The sequence below is a fragment of the Solanum dulcamara genome, chromosome 5, assembly GCF_947179165.1.
Source record: "Solanum dulcamara chromosome 5, daSolDulc1.2, whole genome shotgun sequence".
In the NCBI taxonomy this organism is placed as follows: domain Eukaryota; kingdom Viridiplantae; phylum Streptophyta; class Magnoliopsida; order Solanales; family Solanaceae; genus Solanum; species Solanum dulcamara.
The window spans coordinates 78312843-78333034 of record NC_077241.1 but is presented as its reverse complement, the minus strand read 5'-3'; the positions used below and the strand labels follow the sequence as shown (position 1 = coordinate 78333034).

Sequence of the window (20192 nt, the reverse complement as noted above, 5' to 3'; positions counted from 1 at the left end):
AAAAGAAAAAACCAACCTACTATCTATATCAATACTATATTAAAATTATGAAGGTCCTTAAAAATGTTGTTTGAACTTTTTGCACTTCATTAAAACACTTTACTTTTGACAAAATCATTTCTTCACCATTTTCTTTATATATAAAAATAATATTCATAAATTTTCTAATATTTTTAAAAAATGCATTCCGTGTTTCCTTTGTAGACTTAGATTATGAAGTTATTAGATAAAATATTTTGTTATCAAATTAGTAAGAATTCTATTAGAATACTTACTTTCTATGAAATTAGAAGTCTTTTGTAGAAAAAAATTAGATTGTTAACTAGAGTACGAATAAATTGGACTTAACCACTTAGGTCATTTAATTGTTTCCACATTTAGGATTCTTTTTGTTAGGGTTACTTTTACACCACAATTAGTGTCATAATTCAACCCATCAGGCTGTGCGGATACCCATTTTATGACCTAAGTAGGAGAACATTTGACCCTTAATAACAAGGCATTACGGAATTTAAGTCAAAACTTGAGTAATTAACCCGATGTTTATAAAATCTGCAGTAATACACTTACACAAAAAAAAAACATTAAACCCCCTTTGGATACTAGACTAAACAGGTACAAAAGCTTTTGAGAGTAGTAATAAAATAAAGGAACAATGACCCAGCTTCCACCATAAAGAAGAAAAATGGAAGCTGCTAGAGGATCGTCTTCGTCTTCATCTAAGAGACATAATTGACTCTTCAACCAGACTATGCCAAGTGGCATAGTAAGAGTAATATCAGTACAAACAACTCGTACTGGTAAGAATCATCGTTCAATTTGCTACTCATCGCATAATATATGAACAAAAAAAAATAAGATACATCATAATAATTAAACTTTATCACTTTATCCATTTCAACCCAATAATTACACTTCTTACTCTTACCCTTGAGGTATTCACCACTCTGCACTTCAGAGTTCCATTACCCTCTCTAGTTACAACTTAAGCCGTGTGGTTTATAGGCCCACCTCGCTTCCGATCATTCATCTAATAGTCTCCGCCTAACAACCTTAATCACTCAATGAATTCCCCCAACCATCACTGGTCTTAGTTCAACTGTCTTACAATCTAAGGCACGACCCTCCCACAACCACACTTTCTCACTCCACCAGTTTTAGGTAACCATTACAACTACCACAGTTAACCATGGAAATATCAATAACAAAACTTCCTGTCAACAAGAGCCTCCACTTCTAAGCCTATATATATAGAATATGTTTATAACACATATGTCACATCAAGACCTAATAAAGCCCGTCCTCTGACCCACCAATAAGTTTGTTCAGGCTCACAATTCTTTATAACTAACACACTTCGACTCAAGAGTTCATTTATAGGTTCCTAATCCATGGCGCACTTGCCACTAACCTTATATTCCATTGAATTAAAGATATCACCAGGTCCTCTCATGGAACCATACATACATACACATACTTGGCCCTCTTAGGGGACCCAATCCAGTCACATTTGGGTCGGAACGTGATACCCGATCTAAGAATGTATCAGAACATGACATCTGATCCAAATATGTATCGAAATGTAACACCCGATCCATATATGTGTCAAAACATGGCACCCTATCCAGTTATGAAAACCAATCATAAAATACCAACTATAGATCACATTATATCAATAGAACAGGTCCATCACAAGGCAAGCGAGCAAGTAATCATTTATATAAAAACTAACTTGTTTCCCTTATCAGTACACATTTAAGCATATAATAAGTAGCACAATTACATCCTTAAGACAATTCTGGAAACAACCCAACACCCGCACTACTAAACCCTTAGGGTTTATCTTCAAAAATCTACTTGTTTATATATCTCTAGATACAATACTAAGTCTGTTATAAGATAACCGTCTGTACGCAATAATATCACCACAATTACACTTTCCCAATCCTTACAACACCTTTTTACCCAGATCACATTCAAATTAAACCTAACCCAACCGAATTTCTGCCCGTGACCCATGACCCACAACTTAATTATATGATTTCTCATTAAAATTCCTCATATACTACACAATAGGTATAGATTTACTACTCAGAAAAGAGAAGCCTAGCATACCTGGCCGCCAATCAACCGTGGAGAGATAATGCTTCTGAAATCATTGATTTCCAACGTTCTACGGGCAAAACCAGATTGGATTCCACGGGTTGAAGCCTTCCAAAAGCTGAGATCCCCTCCCCTCCTCTTCTCAAGTCAAGAGCAGCCCTTTGGAGGGTTTTTGCAATAACCCTCGCCTTTAACCTCTCTTTGGAAGAAATGAGAAAAATAAGAAAATCGCGACGTAATTTCTGACCAATGTCCTTTCGCTCTGGCGGCCACATTCTCACTCTGACTGCGTCGCTAAAACGGGACCATCCCACTTTGGTGGGATGGTGGGATCCAGTTGAGTAAATGTATTCTCAAGCAGCATACATGCATATGTTGACTTTCTTTTCTACCTTTATTTTCAAAAAAAATCTTGGTCTGTAAACATAATAAGTTAACCTTATAACAACAATAAAAAAATATAAAAATAAAGTTATCTAATCAAATAAAAACTTTAAAAAATGTCTAATTATGAGTTAAAAAGGAAATAAGGACCCTGTTATCAACATAATATAATTCAATTGTCCAAAAACTACAAAGAGAAACAAGGAGCAAAAATAATCAAAATCATTAGAAACTACAAAGAGAAGTAGAAATAGGAAAAAATAACTCTAGAAGCTACAAAAAGAAGCAAAGAGAAAAAATCAAATCATTTTCTTTTAAAAAATTCATGATACGTACGAATTCAAAAATAATAATACTAAATGTTTAATTGCAATAGAGAAAAAAAGATAATTATATTAGACATATCAAATTATTTTACCTCATAAAATTGAACTATGCAAGAATGTCTAACAATCTTCATTATAGATCTCTTTCCTGCTAAATCAAATCAAAGAAGACAAAAAAAATGACCAACCAAAAAGATAAAAGATGAAGCATAAGGAGAAATGAAACTAAAATAATCATCATATAAGTCTCAAAATAGTTTTTTATAAGTGTGATTTTAAGGAGTCATCAATTTGTATATTAAATTATTTGAGGGTTATGAATATGAAAGGTTAGAAGTTATGGACATTACAAATATTAATTAAGAGTAGAATTTATATATTAAGATTTAAGGAGATGATTTTATAAAATAAAATAATTGAAAGAAATGAAAGTAAAAAGCCAAAAAAAGGAGAAAAAAATAAATATGAATGAAGGTCATAAAGAGGTGCCACATCACCTTGTCTATGATCCTCCTTTATATATATATATATATATATATATATATGCATATATTAATTTTACTTATATGATACAAATAAGAATGAATATTATTATAGTGTTCAAAATGGGCATTTATTTCATGATTTTGATTATCATACTAGCATATTTTCTGACTTGTCCATCATTAAAACGGTTGTGATTTAAGTGTTATTACTCATTGAGCTAACATTTCACTCTCCGTTAAATGTTTTTACAAAGAGCACAGGTGACGTTGGCGAGGATTTCATTAATTAGAGTTAACGAATTGAAAATCCATGGTGAGCCCCACACTTGTTCCCGCGGGCATCAAGCTTATTTAGTTGTTATGGTTTTTCTTTAAAAACTCTTAGAGTCGCTCCATTTGTCATTTTCTTTATTAGAGTCATGGGTACTCTTTTGTATTGTAATCGTGTGACTAGTTTCAAACTTCCTTTCATAATTGTAGATAAATTGATATTATTGCATGGAGATTAGACTGTTGATGGATATGTTTCGTTGATTTAGAGATGTTATTGGTTGTGTTGTGAATTTTTTAGACAAGAAAAAATATAGAATAGGCCTAAATACAAAGGAAACTCTTTCGCTTTTCTATAGACTTTGGTTTAAGGCTTACTATGGGGATTCTCCCCTTAACGCCAACCATGATCCTAAATTGGGCCGTGACACATACTGGAAGAATCGACTCCTCAGCACTTGCCCTAATATTTTCACAGATAAAAAACTCCGGGTTGTCATATTGAGTAACCACTAAGTCACTGATGTCACCAATTCGAGAGTCGCGAGTGGAGAACAAACGACAGAAGAAAATCTGTGCGGAATAACAAATTGCGGCTTTGACGGTAACAACGAGTTCAGAAAAGTGAATATACCGATTGTGCCAATAGTTGTGACGGCGGTAGTGATCATAAGGATTCGAGGATTTACTGTGAGAACTGAAGAAGTGAAATTGTAGATAAAATAGATTTCCGATGAATTACGAGAGTAAGAGCATGCTGGAAGAATCTCTGAACCGATGTGATGGAGTGGTGGTTGGTGTCGGCGGTGATGAATTTTTACTCTTAACCAGAAATAATAGCATTTCAATTTATCATATTTGGGTTTGATAAGTATTTGATGTATATTCTCTCTAGAAAATTTTAATTCAGGGTAAAAAGGTGACTCAACTTTTAATTATTGAATAGATGTGATAATTTTAAGATTAGTGCCCGGTAATGATACTAATTTTAAAATCTTCAAGTTTTTTTATTTATACAAAAATCCTATCTTTCTCATCCCCCTCCTCTCCCTCCCCCCTCTATTTTCCCACCCTATCCTTTTGTCGCCGCCATCCCTTCTCTTTTTGTCGCCGCCACAACAACCACTACCTCCATCGTCGTTGTTACCACCAACATCAACACCTTCTTTACCGTCATAGTCATTCTCTCATTCACCTCACAACTGCAGGAGTTGTTGTAACATGTTAGCCATTTGTTGCAACATATGTCCTATCTGCGACAGATGTCCAACAAATAGGACATTTGTTGCAATAGATTGTTAACTTGTTGCAACATATTGCTAACCTATTGCAACAAGCAACCTATAGTATAGGTTGCAACATGATGTAAAAATAAGGACCAAAAAGAGAAAAAGATGAAGAGCGCAATAAAAAATGATGAACATTGGTGCAATGACGATGACAACAAAGACCATAAAGAAGAAGAAGATAGAGGAAGAGAGAAATCTGAAAAGAGAAATAAGGAAAAAGAAATGAAGATTAAAAAGATAATGAAGGAAAAAAATTTACATTTTAAAATTTAAAAAGAAAGGGAAGACTTTTCAAAATTTTGGACATATTAATATACACTTCAAAGTTTTTAATTACTCTAATGGGCTAATGCATAAGCACCCTCCAAATTATGACCGAAATTTCAGTGATACACCTTAACTTAACTAGGGTCATATTACCTACTTTTAAAATAACTTTAGATGTACACGACTAAAGTTAAAATTCGCATATGATTTTGAATATATTTGTCTGAAGTGTGTCCTTATGAAAGCCGAACATCAAATAATTTGCCTCAAGTTTGGACTGACTTGTCAATTGCCAATGCCAACTTTAAACATTTTTTTAATTAAAATCGGGGATTTGAAAAAGTCAAACTTCACATATTTTTTTATTGAAATTTTACATTGCATGCCAAAGATAACTTCAAACATTTTAAACTGAATTTATAGTATTGACAAAATTGAATTTCAAAAATGTAGTTTAAGGTGCTCTTTCCGCTCAAGTTGATACAATAGGAATTTGATTAATTCAATTCTTAAAGTTCAATTCCCTTTCCTTTTGAACTTAAAAAAATATCTTAAAATTCCACTTCCATATATCAAAACGATATTTTTAATAGACAATTTTTATTGCATAGATATCTGAGGACTTATCTCTTCCTCTAAATTTATTTTTCTTGCAGAGATCTTAGTCTAGTCCCCATTGTAAATTGTTATTTTTAGGGACGAAATTATTTTCAATCTTCTATTTCATCTAAAATAATAAAAATTTTCGTATAATTTATACCAATATTATTAATAAAAAGGTTAAACAAGATATTAAAGTGCCACGTTTTTCTTCTCCTCCCCACCCCCCCCTTTTTTTTTGCATAATTTTACATCTTGTGTTAAGAAAATAACACAGTAATTAAGAACCCAAATAAAGATATTAACGTCAACGTTACGGAAAAGCAAAACGACAAAGAATATAAGTTGTAATTGTTGAAAATCTTGATACATCACACGTTCAAATTAATAGGTCGGTTCATCTGACATAATTATCAATGACTTTAATTTTGACCATATTAAAACCTCACATATAATCAAATGTCCAAATCAGCATCACACAAATTGAACCACGTGGCTGACAATTCGATCTTGGTCTCATAAATAAAGCCAAACAGGAAAAATACTATATTATACTTTTAGGTTGTCTTTTTTCCTAATTAAGGAAGGGGATTAACATAATCTTTGTATGTGACAGATGAGAAAAAGGCATTGATATATAAAGTTTGGTAAGAAATTTAAAAGGTCTATACGTGTCATTGTATAATTGATGCATGTCGTTAATTGGACAAAAGCCAAGGCTTTTAATAGAGTAACAAAAGTTTAAAACTAATTTATTAATTTGACTAATTATTGAGTGAATTTGAGTCATTAGTGTAAAGATCTTTTATACTATTTTCAAATCACATTTATTTGTTGTAGAAGGTAATTATATCATTTTATTTACAAAAATTATAAATTTTGTAATTAAGGAGATTTGCTTTATAAATATTTTTTGAGTGATATGACAATGTAAACACCAACGATTATATCTTATAGTTTGATTGGAAATATCTTTGATATGAATCTTCTCAATTGTTGAAAAAGATTTCTTTTCCAACAGATTCTTTCTAAATAACATATTTATTTTAAGTGTAATAAGTCTCAAAGTTGCCACGTAATACCTTTTTTGTAAAATTATACTAATAACTAATGCTAATGCGTATATTACTTTAAATTATATTTTAAATTAAATAATGGAAAAGTAAGTGTCTTTAGTCTAACAATCAATCGTAGGTTGTATTGTGTAAGATGTAGATTGGTTTACTGTTAATTTGTCATCAATTTTTTTCTTGTCTATTGACCATGCAATAGTATTAAGTCAATTCTTGAAAATACTTCTAACGAATAATATTACCCAACCCACGAGGGTTGGTTGAGTTGGTTGAGTGAGTGAGTGATTTTTTATATGGGAGATTTGGAATCGATTTTCTTCATCAGTAGTTTAATTTCTCATTCATAGCTCGTTGCATCGAGTTTGTCTTGTGTGGTTTACATTTTCTGTGATTTGTGTGTAGTGGCGGAGCCACATACACTTGAGGGGTGTCGACTTCTTTATCGCAAAATTACACTGTGTAGCTACATAACAATTTTTTTTATGTATATATATATATATATTATATTAACACTCATTGACTTCTACGACATTTAACTTCTTTATATTTTGATACTCTTTAATCAAAATTCTAATTCCACTACTGTCTGTATGGTTCGTGAGCTATTGCACCGGAGTAGATTTATCCGGTGCATACTCAAAGGAAAATGACTGCAGGGTTTTTGGGGTTCCAAATAATAATAATAATATTGCCCACCTGGTGTTCTCTCTTGCCAAAATTTTATGACCAAGGGTGGCACGTGATATAATTTCTCCATTTTTAATCAAAAACCTCAAGTTAAAAAATACTTACAAAATGCCCTTTTCCTTTTAATTCATGACCTTATGTGGTACAATCTGAATTAGTCAGAATTTCAAGATGGATATTGAATAAGAACAAAAAATAAAAAAACTAGTCATGTATCCTTGGACTTTTTTCTTTTTTACCAATCTCATTATGTAATTGTTACATTTTCTTCAATCTTCACCAACTATTTCCAAGGATGTAGGGCAAATTACTGTAATAGAACACATGAACATAAGCAAATCTTGGTTGGTATTGCCACCTATAAAGCAACATGAATATTGATACTTTAGGTGATGTATATGAATCAAGGGATCGAGACAATTTGTACTTTATTAGTTATAAGAGATTTTGTTCTATAAAATATTATTCCTTTTACTTAATTCCTTTCTTATCTTAGAAATAGTCTTTACATTATTTTATGACCATGAAACTGACAATTTACGCTTTACGAACACTTTATCAACTCTTGCTAGTGACAGACAAATATTTTAGTGAGATAATAAAATTCGTTGATGATGTTATTTAGTGATGAATATATATATATATATATATATATATATATATATATATGTGTGTGTTAGCGACGAGCAAATTAGCAATGAAATTTATAACTAATTTTAGTTTTTTTTTTAGTAATTAAAGACCGTTCCAAATAAAAATGATTGATGTTAGAGGCAAAGAAACGTGAATGAAATGGTTATTATTTTCATTGGAGAATACTTGAGCCTAGAGGTGTCAATTATAGTCTATAAGTTAATTATACAGCCATGTCCAATTCATCAAAAGTTTGAAGGGTTGATGAGTCAATTATGATATTATTTTCAATGGAGAGCCAAATCCACCTGCAGTCAACAAATTTAGGCTGCAATACTAAGCAATAGGTTGACTCACAACACACTGTTTAATAGCCTATATTTCAGAAAATTCTCAAGCCAAGGTTTCCTTATCCACGGGGCATAAGTTATGGACATAAATTAATTTTATCTATAATGCAATATATTTTAAGATAATGAACTTGTCAATTGACTACAAGTTCTATTTTATAGGCAAAAACTAAAACTTATATCTTAATGGACAACAAAAGTCCTTCCCAAATTTTCCAATTTTTTTTTCAAGTTAAAGTTATTTTTAAAAATATTTTGTTAAGCTGTGACAAACTTTTACGACCAAACATTTTGAAGGACATCATGCGTCATTTCCTGGTTAAAACCTAATTACTAATACTATATTATAGCGTTAGCTAGCTAGTTACTCAATTTTCTAGCTAAAGATAAGGTAAAAATTAGTGAAAGAAGTTGTTTTAATTATACCATTATAATTAATTAGAAATTGTTTTTACTAGTAGTTCTGACCAATTCATAGTGACCTTAGCAGACGGGTTGGGTGATCGCCTTGATTTTCCTTTTCTTTTTTTTTTCATTCGATGTTTGATATTTATATTAAGATCTTGATTTTCCTTTTCTTTTTTTTTCATTCGATGTTTGATATTTATATTAAGATCTGATTAAATTTGAATTTGCATCGAAAGTTCCATTTGAAAAGTAAAGCAAATCCATATCTAGAAAGACTTGAATCCAAAATTTCTAATTAAAGATACTAATCCTCGTTAGTGCCCTGATTTTACTTAAGTACTCTAGAGACGATTCACTCATTTGACACTTATATTGAAGACTATATTAAATGAATCACACCAAAAAGAAATAAAAAATGGAAAAAGAAGAAGTAGTGAACAAACAAGTAGTATTTTCTTTCGCATGAGTCAAAGTAAGAAAAATAAAACAGTGTATAGTTGTACGAACAATCTAATTAGACTTTGATTTTTCACTAATCTAATTTGATTGACACTTATTAATTTTCTTGTCTAATTGTTTCAAAGGATATGCAGAGTAATTATACATAGAAGTTAGAACACATAAAATAATACTCACAAACCATACATCACCCTATGGAGAGGGCAAATCTTGGTTGATGTTGCTACCTATAAAGCAACAAGAGAACCGGCCAATATTGCCATCAATATCATATATATGTGATAGGGATCTATAAAAATAAAGTTACTAGTTTTTTTTCATTTAATATTTGCACATATTTTAATTTCCTATTGGAAAGTTTTTGTGACATATATGCAAGGGGATCGATGTGTTTCTTTTATGAGTTTAAATTATAAGAATATATATTTATATATAAAATTTAATAGATACGCCTCTATCTCTCTGTTAATTTTTACTTGTTTACAATTCTAAAAATAGATTTTCACTTTTACTTGTCAATTTTAACATAATAATTATTTTTTACATGAATTTTACCCTTTAGCATTAATTAATTATTCTCCAAATTATTTTCTAAGACGTAAAGCAAAACATCTATAAATAGGGTTAGTATGGCAAAATAGTCAGATCAATCGTCATTGTTTTTTTAATGGGTCTGTCAAGTCTAAATGTGACAAGTAGAATTGAACGAAAGAAATATATGTAATCTTGAAAAATAAGACAGGTTATCTATCACAATAAGTAAAAATGATTTGATGATGCAAAAATTTTCTTTATCGATAGTGTATATACTTAAACTCTTCTTTAATTTTATTATCTTCCTCTTTTTACAGAAAATAGTAACTTTTCTGGTGGATTTCAAAATATAATATTTATGAGTTCTGGAGATTATTTTTTTCACTAAATATTTAATATTAGCATTGGAGTCTAACTATTTTAAATTTACGCCATATAAGACTCCATTCAAGAGGTGAGAGAATGGGCGGGTGGGTCGCTCCATTGGGTTGCAACTTAATTATTATATGCAAATATTTAGTGATTTCTCAATTTACATACATAATTCAAATAGAATTATTGAATTCTGTCAAAATCGTAAAACAAATTACATGGATTGTTGTTAAGATTCTAGATAATTAGGAACCTTTTGTTGAATTTTCTACAGTAAGAAAACTGAAGGAAAATATTAGACATTAAATTTTGTCTTGGCATTAAAGAAGAGACGTGAATAAAAGTGCAACCACAGAAAAAAGACATGCACTTTGTTACGTAAAGTTAGAAGGAGGCTATCACAATTCATATATATGGGGACAGCCATATCTTTGAAATATCTTTTATAGTATAATTTAAAATTTCACATCAAAACAAATTATTTGCTTTAATATAATGGTGCATAGCTAAAATCTTGAATTTCTGTTGTATTTTTTATATCGTGCATTTTAATTTCTGTCTGAAGTACTCTTAGATAAAGATCAAATATTAGGAGGATTTTTGAGTTATACAATGTCTCACGTTCAGTATAACGTATCTACATATCTAGATAAAAGGATGTAAAGATACTTCTTACTTTTCAGTTTGTTTTTCTTATTATGTGAATAATTAAATAATATTTTCTTTAATCATATATTTTTTAATATTTTCTAAATATTTTGAATTGATAAGTATTATGAGTTATATTAATTTTTATTAATATAGTTTCTAAATATGTAAATTTTACTTTAAAAAAAATTTAAAAATTTATGTCTGAAGTCACAACAAACATTAGTTAGTTTGACCTTCGAACTCCAAATCAAGGATAAAAAAAGGAGTATAATTGTATAACCGTATTCAGGTCGGGGATTCGAGCCCGAGACTTCTAATTAAGAATGAAAGAGTACTTACCACTCTACCACAATCTAAATTGGTATTATATAATCAAAAAGTTAAAAGTGTGTTTTTATCTATTTGCTTGTATAAGTTTTTCTACAAAATATAATATAAATCTCTAACGTAACATAATATAAATCTCTGCACTCAAAAAAAGCAAACAAAATATCTATTTCCAGAAAATTTTCCAAAGATTTGAGTGTTGATTAACAAAGGAATCATATCAAATCGAAAATGCAGGAAAGAGAAATGATCATATTAAAACTCGATCAGTTTAATTAGTTCCATGTATAAAATTCAAGAAAGAAAAAAAGAAATTAACTACGTGTTTTTGTCACTTAGTTATATAAATAATTGAAAAAAGGTATTTCTCGTGCTGCATACTTTATTATAAAGACTCGCAGTACCTACTTATAAATATTCTTTTGTCCCACATAAATATTTTCTTGGATAATAACGTGACTGGTACTGAAAATAGTGTAATAAGGTCCCCCTACCTTATCTGCCACATGCATTAAAATCATGACTTCAATTTATTAAAAATGCAATTAATAAACACAGTTTTAGAGTCCTAATTCTTCTCGTATTTTGCTTCATATAGTCATCAATGATCAATCTCCTGGGTAGCCAGCAAAATAAATAAGCGAAAATATTTAATCAAATTACTCTTATAATTAATCCCTTACTCAAATGATTATGTCTTTTTGGAGTACTAGTGAATTTAGAGTAGTGATTATGACATTTATAAGCTTAAGTGATTAGAAGAAACACAATTTTATTGCTTAATAGATATAATATATATATTTTTAACACAATCTCTCATGTGTGAACTTGATTTTGTTTACTGAGCTAAACATATAGATTTTTTTTTTGAGAATGAATGGAGGTGAAACTCGAACTTAGGAACTCTGCTTAGATATGATATTTTATTAAAAAAATTAAATAATTAGAGAAAATATATTTTTATTTATTTAATAATGTATCTCCAATAATAAAAAATAATAGAATTGAAAAAAAAATCAATGTGTTCTTATTTTTTAAAGTGACAAATATTTTGGACCTATTTTTATTTTATTTTATTTTTATAAAGTGACAAATTAAAAGGTTCGGATGGAGTCCTTCCTAGTTCCAACACAGTGACTAAATTGATCATTTTATGTGAACTTCTAGAAAAATTAAAAGACTTTATGGTCTTATATGTTTCATCTTTTCATGACAAACATCTTATTACCCGATTGATAATTTCAAACTAAAAAGTTTTCAAGTTTTATTTTTTTATTTTTTTACCTTGGAAGCTTTATTAAATATTTTTTTTATGGCAATTAAGTATTCTTTGTTTTCTATTTTAATTGTCATATTTTTTTAAGAGTCAAACTATATGAACTTTAATTAATATTTTAAAATATATTTTTTCATGATCATAGTGATATGAAAAGAATTACAATATATAGAATAATATTTTTATATATAATTTTTAAAATATTAAATTAATCAAATCTAATTTAATTCTAAAAGATATTTAGATTAACTCTCAAAAAATAAATTATGATAACTAATATTGAACGAAAGGGTAGATTTTATTTGGAACAAGATATTGTAGCAACAAGTTGTAAGAGAAAAATGTAAAAATAATTATAACACATAAAGGTCATGTAAATTAATGTCAAAAAAGGAAGAGCGGCAGTACTGGCAATGTCTTAAGAGTTGATAACTCACATTCCAGAATTTCTGGTTCTATATTTTGTCTCTTATTAACAAGAGATAACGTTAATCGAAGTTCCTAACTCTCATTTAGGAGACAAAGAGAGAAGATTATTTAAAAATTAAGCCAATTAGTAAGAGGACAAACAATAAGGAATCTCATAATTCAATTAACTTAATCAAACACGTGGCACATTTTCCAACAGTCATATCAGAGTTTGACTATAATGTGTGTTTGGTATAATGCTAATTTTTACCAAACATTTTCTTATTAAAAACTAAGAAAATGAATTCTTTAATAAAAAAAATTAATAAGTTTCATAAATATTCTCCCATACACCTTCATAGCCCATCGCTAAAAATGAGTAGAAAAGTTACTTTTTTCAAATATTAGAAGCAAGGAAAAAAGAATTACTTTTTTTCATTAAAAATATTTTCTTTCGTAATAAACAACCTTTTAGCTAATAAGAAAAGGATTTTAAGTTAAATATCCACACAAAAATTACATAATACCGCGACGAGAGATTATCTCCCAACATATCTCCTATATTTGGTCTGTCTTTGATTGTGGCAAATCTTTTAGAGATGTCATTTAGTAATAATTAACTTAATCTAATATAACAAGTTATTTACCTTATTTAATAAGTAAAAATCTATACTAACCATAAATAATTATCTATACTTCATCGTTTCAAATATATGTCATTTTTATTAAAAATATATGTATTATTTCACGATAAAATTAATTATATTTGATAAAATTAATTGTATTTTTTTATTTTATCTTTAATAGTAATTTTTGTTGAAAACTACAATTTCACTCATAAAGCGTTAAAATATAAAGATAAAATAATTAAATATTCATCTTAATTAATGTTTTTTAGAGGTGTGTAAAATAAAAAACACACATTACTAATATTTTGAGACAGAAAAATATTAACGTAAGACATTAAGATTAAGTCGATAAGAAAACTTATCCATTAGAATTCAAAACTTTTTTTTTTTTTAATTTGGTGTTCGATATCTGTATTGAAATCTGATTATTTTGAATTCACGCCGCATAAATCACTCTTCTTATCAAAAAAAAAATATTTATATCCAAAATTCAAATTTAATACCTCAGAAAATAACCCATCCACTGTTCCATTAGAACTACTATAGTGGTTTTAAAAGTCATCAAATGCATGGGACATTGAGTTAGGTAAATGAAAGGACGACGTAATTTCTTTTTGAATTTGTGTTCGAGAAAAAAAAATATACTGCCTCGACCAATGTCCAACAGCCACATGTTAATTTGTTTGCTCCCCTCTTTACAAACACCTACATTAATAATTACAACCCAAAAAATGAAAAATAAAATAACTTAGCATCTATAAATATCCCATCTCCTACAAAGATCTTCCTATCTTACGTTAGCCAAAAAGTTCTCCCCACAAAAAAAAGTATATAAATCTAGAGAGATAATTAGAGAAAGGAAAAAAAATGCTTCTCTTCTTAAAATCAATAAGTTTCAGATCTTTGAATAATCAAGATCATCAATTACAAGATTTCAAGAACAATAATAGCAGCTGCAAGGAATTAGCAACAGCATCATCATTATCGTCATCAATATCATCGTGTATATCTTTAACAGTATGGAGAAAATCACTCATTTTTAGCTGTAAAGGATTTACAGTTATTGGGTCGGATGGAAATTTAGTGTACAGAGTTGATAATTATTCTGGTAGACGTGACCAAACAATTCTAATGGATGGTTCTGGGAAACCCATTCTCACTATATGTCGGCATAAGGTAATTAATACTCTCTCCGTCCATTTATTTTTTCGAAAATCAAATTGCATAAATTTTCTTTATGCGTGACTGACGTTACAAGATATTGACCATAAGATAAGAACTATTTTTAACAAGTGTAACAAATATCAACAACTACTAATTAGGTCGACTAATTTTATCTTAGCACACAACAACTACTGTATTTTGCAGACTTGATAAGTCTTACTTTCTGTTTGGTCATAGATTTTGAAGTTAAAATTTAAAAATTTGAGTTTTTGAACATGTATTTTACTTGAAATTTTTTAACGTTTTCTTGAGTGAAAAATGAAATTAGAATTCGGAACTTGAAATTTTTAAAATCTGATCTAAAATCTATGATAATGATCAACTTGCTTATTTTCTTACTTTTTAAGTTATAGTCTTATTTTTAGTAGATATTTATTTGTAGTTATTTTTGGTATGACTTCATAGTGCTAAGAAATTTAAATTATTAAATCATCTTAAAAGATAACTACTAATAATTGTAAAGCATGTACTAATATTTGTGAGCTTGATAAAAAAAATAAATAGATAAGCACTATTTAGCAATTGTTATTACTTTATCTAGTGTGTTTACTTTTTTATATTTTGAATTTCTAGTAAAAATTCTGACTAAGTCATTGAATAAAGAGTCTTTAATTTTCATCTCTTTTTTTTTTGGATGATTTAGCAGAAGCTAAGGATAGTAGACAACAATTGGTTCATATATGAAGGAGAAGTACTTGGAGATCATGATCACAAGACAACATCATTAAGAAAGAAGCCTATATTTTGTGTAAAGAAACCAATGAAGATTTTACAAAGTAACATTAATGTACTTGCCCATGTTTATTATCATGGAACATCATCAGACAAGACATATTCTTATATTATTGAAGGGTCATATGCAAACAGAACATGTAAAGTGTTGGATGCAAAATCAAGAAATGTTGTGGCAGAAATTAGGAAGAAACAAGCAGTAACTGGTGGTGTTACTTTTGGATTAGAAGTTTTTGTATTAGTTGTAATGCCAGGATTTGATTCTGGTTTTGCCATGGCTATGGTGTTGTTGTTAGACCAAATGTTTTCCTAAGTTGTTTCAATATATGTTAATTAATTTAATGTACTCACATTTGAAGGAAATGTGATGTTGATCTCTTTATTATATGATTTTCGATAATATATCGTGATCATCTGATATATGAGGTATCTTTTATGATTGAATTAGGATCAAGCTAAAGTTCATTATTTTATTAAAGTAAACTTCACCATATTCTTCATTTACCAAATGTTGAATCTTCATGTTAAAGTAGTTCAAGTTTTAGATGTCCAAACAAATTAACTAGACGCACGCGTCAAGGCGTTTTGCCAACGAGCAAATTAAAGATGGTCCCTCAAGTAATGGATTTAGCTCCGATAAATGTTATGCAGTGTTAAATGCCCCACGTTTATTGAGAAAATGATTATGTCTATTTATATAATTTTGGGCAATCCCATTTAAACACAGACGAGTGTTGGGTGTCCTATATTTTGATTAAAAACTAAGATGTTATTAGGAGTATATTCTTTCATATGTTTAAAATGCATGTTTAAATATAATTTTAAATTTTAATAATTACAATTTCAAAAAATCAATTTTTTCAAAATTTTAACTTCAAAATTTATGTGTGAACCAGCGTTAACGTGTGAATATATTTTCCAAAGTTCAATGTGTACAGAGAGATCAAATTAAAGTTGTCTAGTTTCATATTGTATATATGTTCTCCTTTTGCTCAGAAAGATAAATTCAAGGACGGTGTCTGAATTGAAAAATCTAAAAAAGATAAAATATGGAAATTTAACTAGTCAAATTCTGATTTCAATTAATTATTTTTTTCGTATTCTTTATCCAAATTAGTAGAGTGATTTAAGTACTAATTAGCAGAGAGTCGTAGAAGAAGTAAATGCTGCAGTTAATCTCATAGGGGAATCTACAAAATCCATTTACAATGACACCACAACTTTGTTTCGGAAAACAATATAAATTATGGATCCGCCTATTGATACAACTTTCAAGTTTGTAACTAAAGGAAAATAGGAAAAAAATTATTTTTCGTATATATTGTATGTTGATTTTTTTTAGCTTTTTAGTGTGTTTATTTTTGTGTATTTTGATATTTCTTAATGAAAATCTTAGTTCCGCCATTTATAAGAGTTATTGACACACTTCCAAGCCAAAAGAAGAAGAAGAAGTAGTAGTAAAAAAGATCTATCAAAACAATGATTTAATTGTTACTAAAAGGATATGAAATTGAGTTCTGTAATCAAATTACCTTTTTTTATTACTATTATTTATTGATTACACATTAGGTTTAAATTAGTATCTTTTTTTGGTTTCTGTTGGTCCAGGCTTAGTTCGATGGGCTTCTGCTATGTACTGTGTCAATTGGACCAATTTTCACTTGGGCCCAATAGAAGTAAAAAAGTTGGCAGGAAAAAGTGGAGATGCGGGGTATCGATCCCCGTACCTCTCGCATGCTAAGCGAGCGCTCTACCATCTGAGCTACATCCCCTTTTGAGTTTCAGACTACGGCAGAATATATTCAATCAATGCAACTCGTTTGGCAGTCAGATTAAATTATGCAGGTATTAACTATGCATGTATTAGTTATTCTATCTTCTACCTCGTATAATATAATACATCAACTTTCTTCATAACTTATAAATGGATTACTTAGGTGAGTTTTATACATGACTAACTTACTAGATATCGACTGCATGTATAACTTATACATAAATTAATACATAGATAAGTTACCTCTTCACTAGCTACCAAATGACGATTTTAATTCCAACTAGCAAGATTTGTGGATAGTTCGAACGTTGTTTTTTCTTTTTTATTTTGTGGGTGAGTAGAACACTTTATCTGATTTTCCTCATCAGTTTCACTACTATTGTGTTAATATTATCGTATTCCTCTATTTTATTATTTTTGATTATTTTGTCTATGTCTACTATTTTTTGTTGTCAATTCTTACTCTTCCTTTGTTATTTTTCTGCTTAACTTTTCACTCTTGTATTTCTTAAACCTGTTTTGAAAATATGTTTTTCAAATTGAGGGTCAGGTCATACATAGATCTGCAACTATTTTTGAATTTTTGAACTTTTTCTAATTTGTTGTCTGATAGATATCTAGCTGGGTTTTTCTTTCTTTTTTTGCGAAAGTTTTGGATTCCATTTGTTGAAACACAGTTCATCCAGATAAAGGTTTAGATCTGCACCACACTGTCGCAGCTCCCCTCCTTCTTTTAACAACAGATCTGTCTTTCTTTTTTGTTTTTGGGTTAACTAGATCTGTTATCTTCACTATTCGATTGCATTATTCGATTGCATTGTTAGGAAATTTGCGTCTTAGTTAAGGCATATCGTTTCTATTTTTTTTTCCTTTCAATTACATCTCAAGTTTTTCCGGCAAAGTTCCAGTTTTTCCGGCGAAGCTCTAGTTTTTCCGGCAAAGTTTTTTTTTTTTTTTTTTTTTTTTTTTTTTTTTTTTTTTTTCAGGTGTACAGATCTGTATTTCCGGTGACGAAAAACAACTGCAACACAACTAAGTACGCCGACGTGAACAGTACCCCGACGTGAGCAGTATTTTCCGGCGGCAACCAGGTTCATTTCTACCGGAGTTGGTACCTCCGGTTTTTATATCTTTATATTCTATCCTTTGTTCATATACTTGTAGTTACATTTTGCCGATTTTAAACCCCCGAATAATTTATTAGTTCATACGCATTTTCGTGGATTTGGTTAGTGATGGTAGACTAGGGTCATGTTCTGGCTCATTGACGGGGACGAGGGTAAGGAAAGGTAAGTGGGTTAAAGGAGCGTGTAGACTGAGAATAGGTTCTTGGAACATTGGGACGTTAACGGGTAAATCTATAGAACTGGTTAAGATTCTAAAGAAGAGGAAGATTAATATAGCTTGTGTCCAGGAGACAAAATGGGTCGGCTCTAAAGCTAAGGAGATAGACGGGTATAAGCTTTGGTTTTCTGGTAAATCGAAGTACAGAAATGGGGTAGGCATTTTAATAGACAGTGATTTAAGGGATCAGGTGGTGGAGGTTAGGAGAGTCAATGATAGGATGATGTCGATTAAAATGGTCGTTGAAGGGATCACGTTGAACGTTATTAGTGCTTATGCGCCGCAAGCAGGCTTATGCGAGGAGGATAAGAGGCGCTTTTGGGAGGAGTTGGACGAGTTAGTGGGAGGCATACCACCTACTGAGAAGCTTGTCGTGGGAGGAGATTTCAATGGGCATATCGGATCTATTTCGGTAGGGTATGATGATGTGCATGGGGGCTTTGGCTTCGGGGACAGAAATGGAGGAGGAACCGCACTGTTGGATTTCGCAAGAGCTTTCGGCTTGGTGATAGCCAACTCGAGTTTCCCAAAGAAGGAGGACCACTTGGTAACCTTCCGTAGTTCAGTGGCTAAAACTCAGATAGATTTTTTACTCCTTAGGAAGGATGATAAAGGTTTGTGCAAAGACTGTAAGGTCATCCCGATCGACAACCTTACAACCCGACATAAGCTCTTAGTGATGGATTTAGGGATAAAGATGACGAGGACGAGGAGGGTCGGGGAAGAACGACCTAGGATCAGATGGGGGAGTTTGACAACGGTTAGTGCCTTTGAGATGGGAGAGAAATTGAAGGATATGGGGGCCTGGGATAGTAGTGGGGATGCGAACGATATGTGGGTTAGGACAGCTAGTTATATTAGGGCTGTAGCAAGGGAAGTGCTAGGAGTCTCGACAGGTAGTCGTAGTCGGCATCGAGGGGACTGGTGGTGGAATGGAGAAGTGCAAGGGAAAGTGGAAGCAAAGAAGGTGGCATATGCTAAGCTAATGGAGAGCAAGGATGAGGTGGAGAAGTGGACGAATGGAGAACTGTATAAGATAGCGAGGAAGGAGGCGAAGTCGGCGGTTGCAACAGCAAAAATGGCAGCTTTTGAACGTCTTTATGCTGAACTGGAAGAGAAAGGTGGGGACAGAAAATTATTCAGGCTAGCCAGGGCCCGGGAGAGAAGGGCACGCGATGTGGATCAAGTGAAGTGCATTAAAGACGAAGACGGAAAAGTATTGGTAGAGGAGACCCTTATCAAACAAAGATGGCAGTCATACTTCCATAAACTTTTGAATGACAAAGGGGACAGAGAAATTGTGTTGGGAGATTTGGAACATACAGGAAGTAGTCACGATTTTGGGGGTTGTAGGAGTATTACGGTCGAGGAGGTTAAGGATGCTGTTCGTAGGATGCGCCGGGGAAGAGCGACCGGACCTGACGAGATCCCTGGAGAATTTTGGAAGAGTGCGGGCCCGGTAGGTTTGGAATGGCTGACTAGGTTATTTAATGTCATCTTTACGACGGCAACGATGCCCGTAGAATGGAGATCGAGCATCATGATCCCGCTTTACAAAAACAAAGGGGATAGCCAGAGCTGTGACAA

General features: G+C 30.9%; 1 protein-coding gene and 1 non-coding gene across 3 annotated transcripts; one reads left to right on the top strand and one right to left on the bottom strand.

The window, feature by feature from the left end:
* Window positions 1–14337: 14337 nt before the first annotated feature.
* LOC129888595 (protein LURP-one-related 17-like) lies at window positions 14338–15867 on the top strand. Of its 2 annotated transcripts, none has more exons than XM_055963547.1 (2): window positions 14338–14707; window positions 15402–15867. In XM_055963547.1, the coding sequence occupies exons 1-2, from the start codon at window positions 14399–14401 to the stop codon at window positions 15798–15800; spliced, it is 708 nt and encodes a 235-aa protein (XP_055819522.1). In that variant the 5' UTR covers window positions 14338–14398; the 3' UTR covers window positions 15801–15867. The 2 variants fall into 2 exon arrangements, with proteins under 2 accessions (XP_055819522.1, XP_055819521.1); XM_055963546.1 differs by having other exon boundaries at window positions 15399–15867.
* Window positions 15868–17186: 1319 nt separating this feature from the next.
* TRNAA-AGC (transfer RNA alanine (anticodon AGC)) lies at window positions 17187–17259 on the bottom strand. Its single transcript has one exon. It is a non-coding gene; the product is annotated as a tRNA-Ala (tRNA).
* Window positions 17260–20192: the final 2933 nt, after the last annotated feature.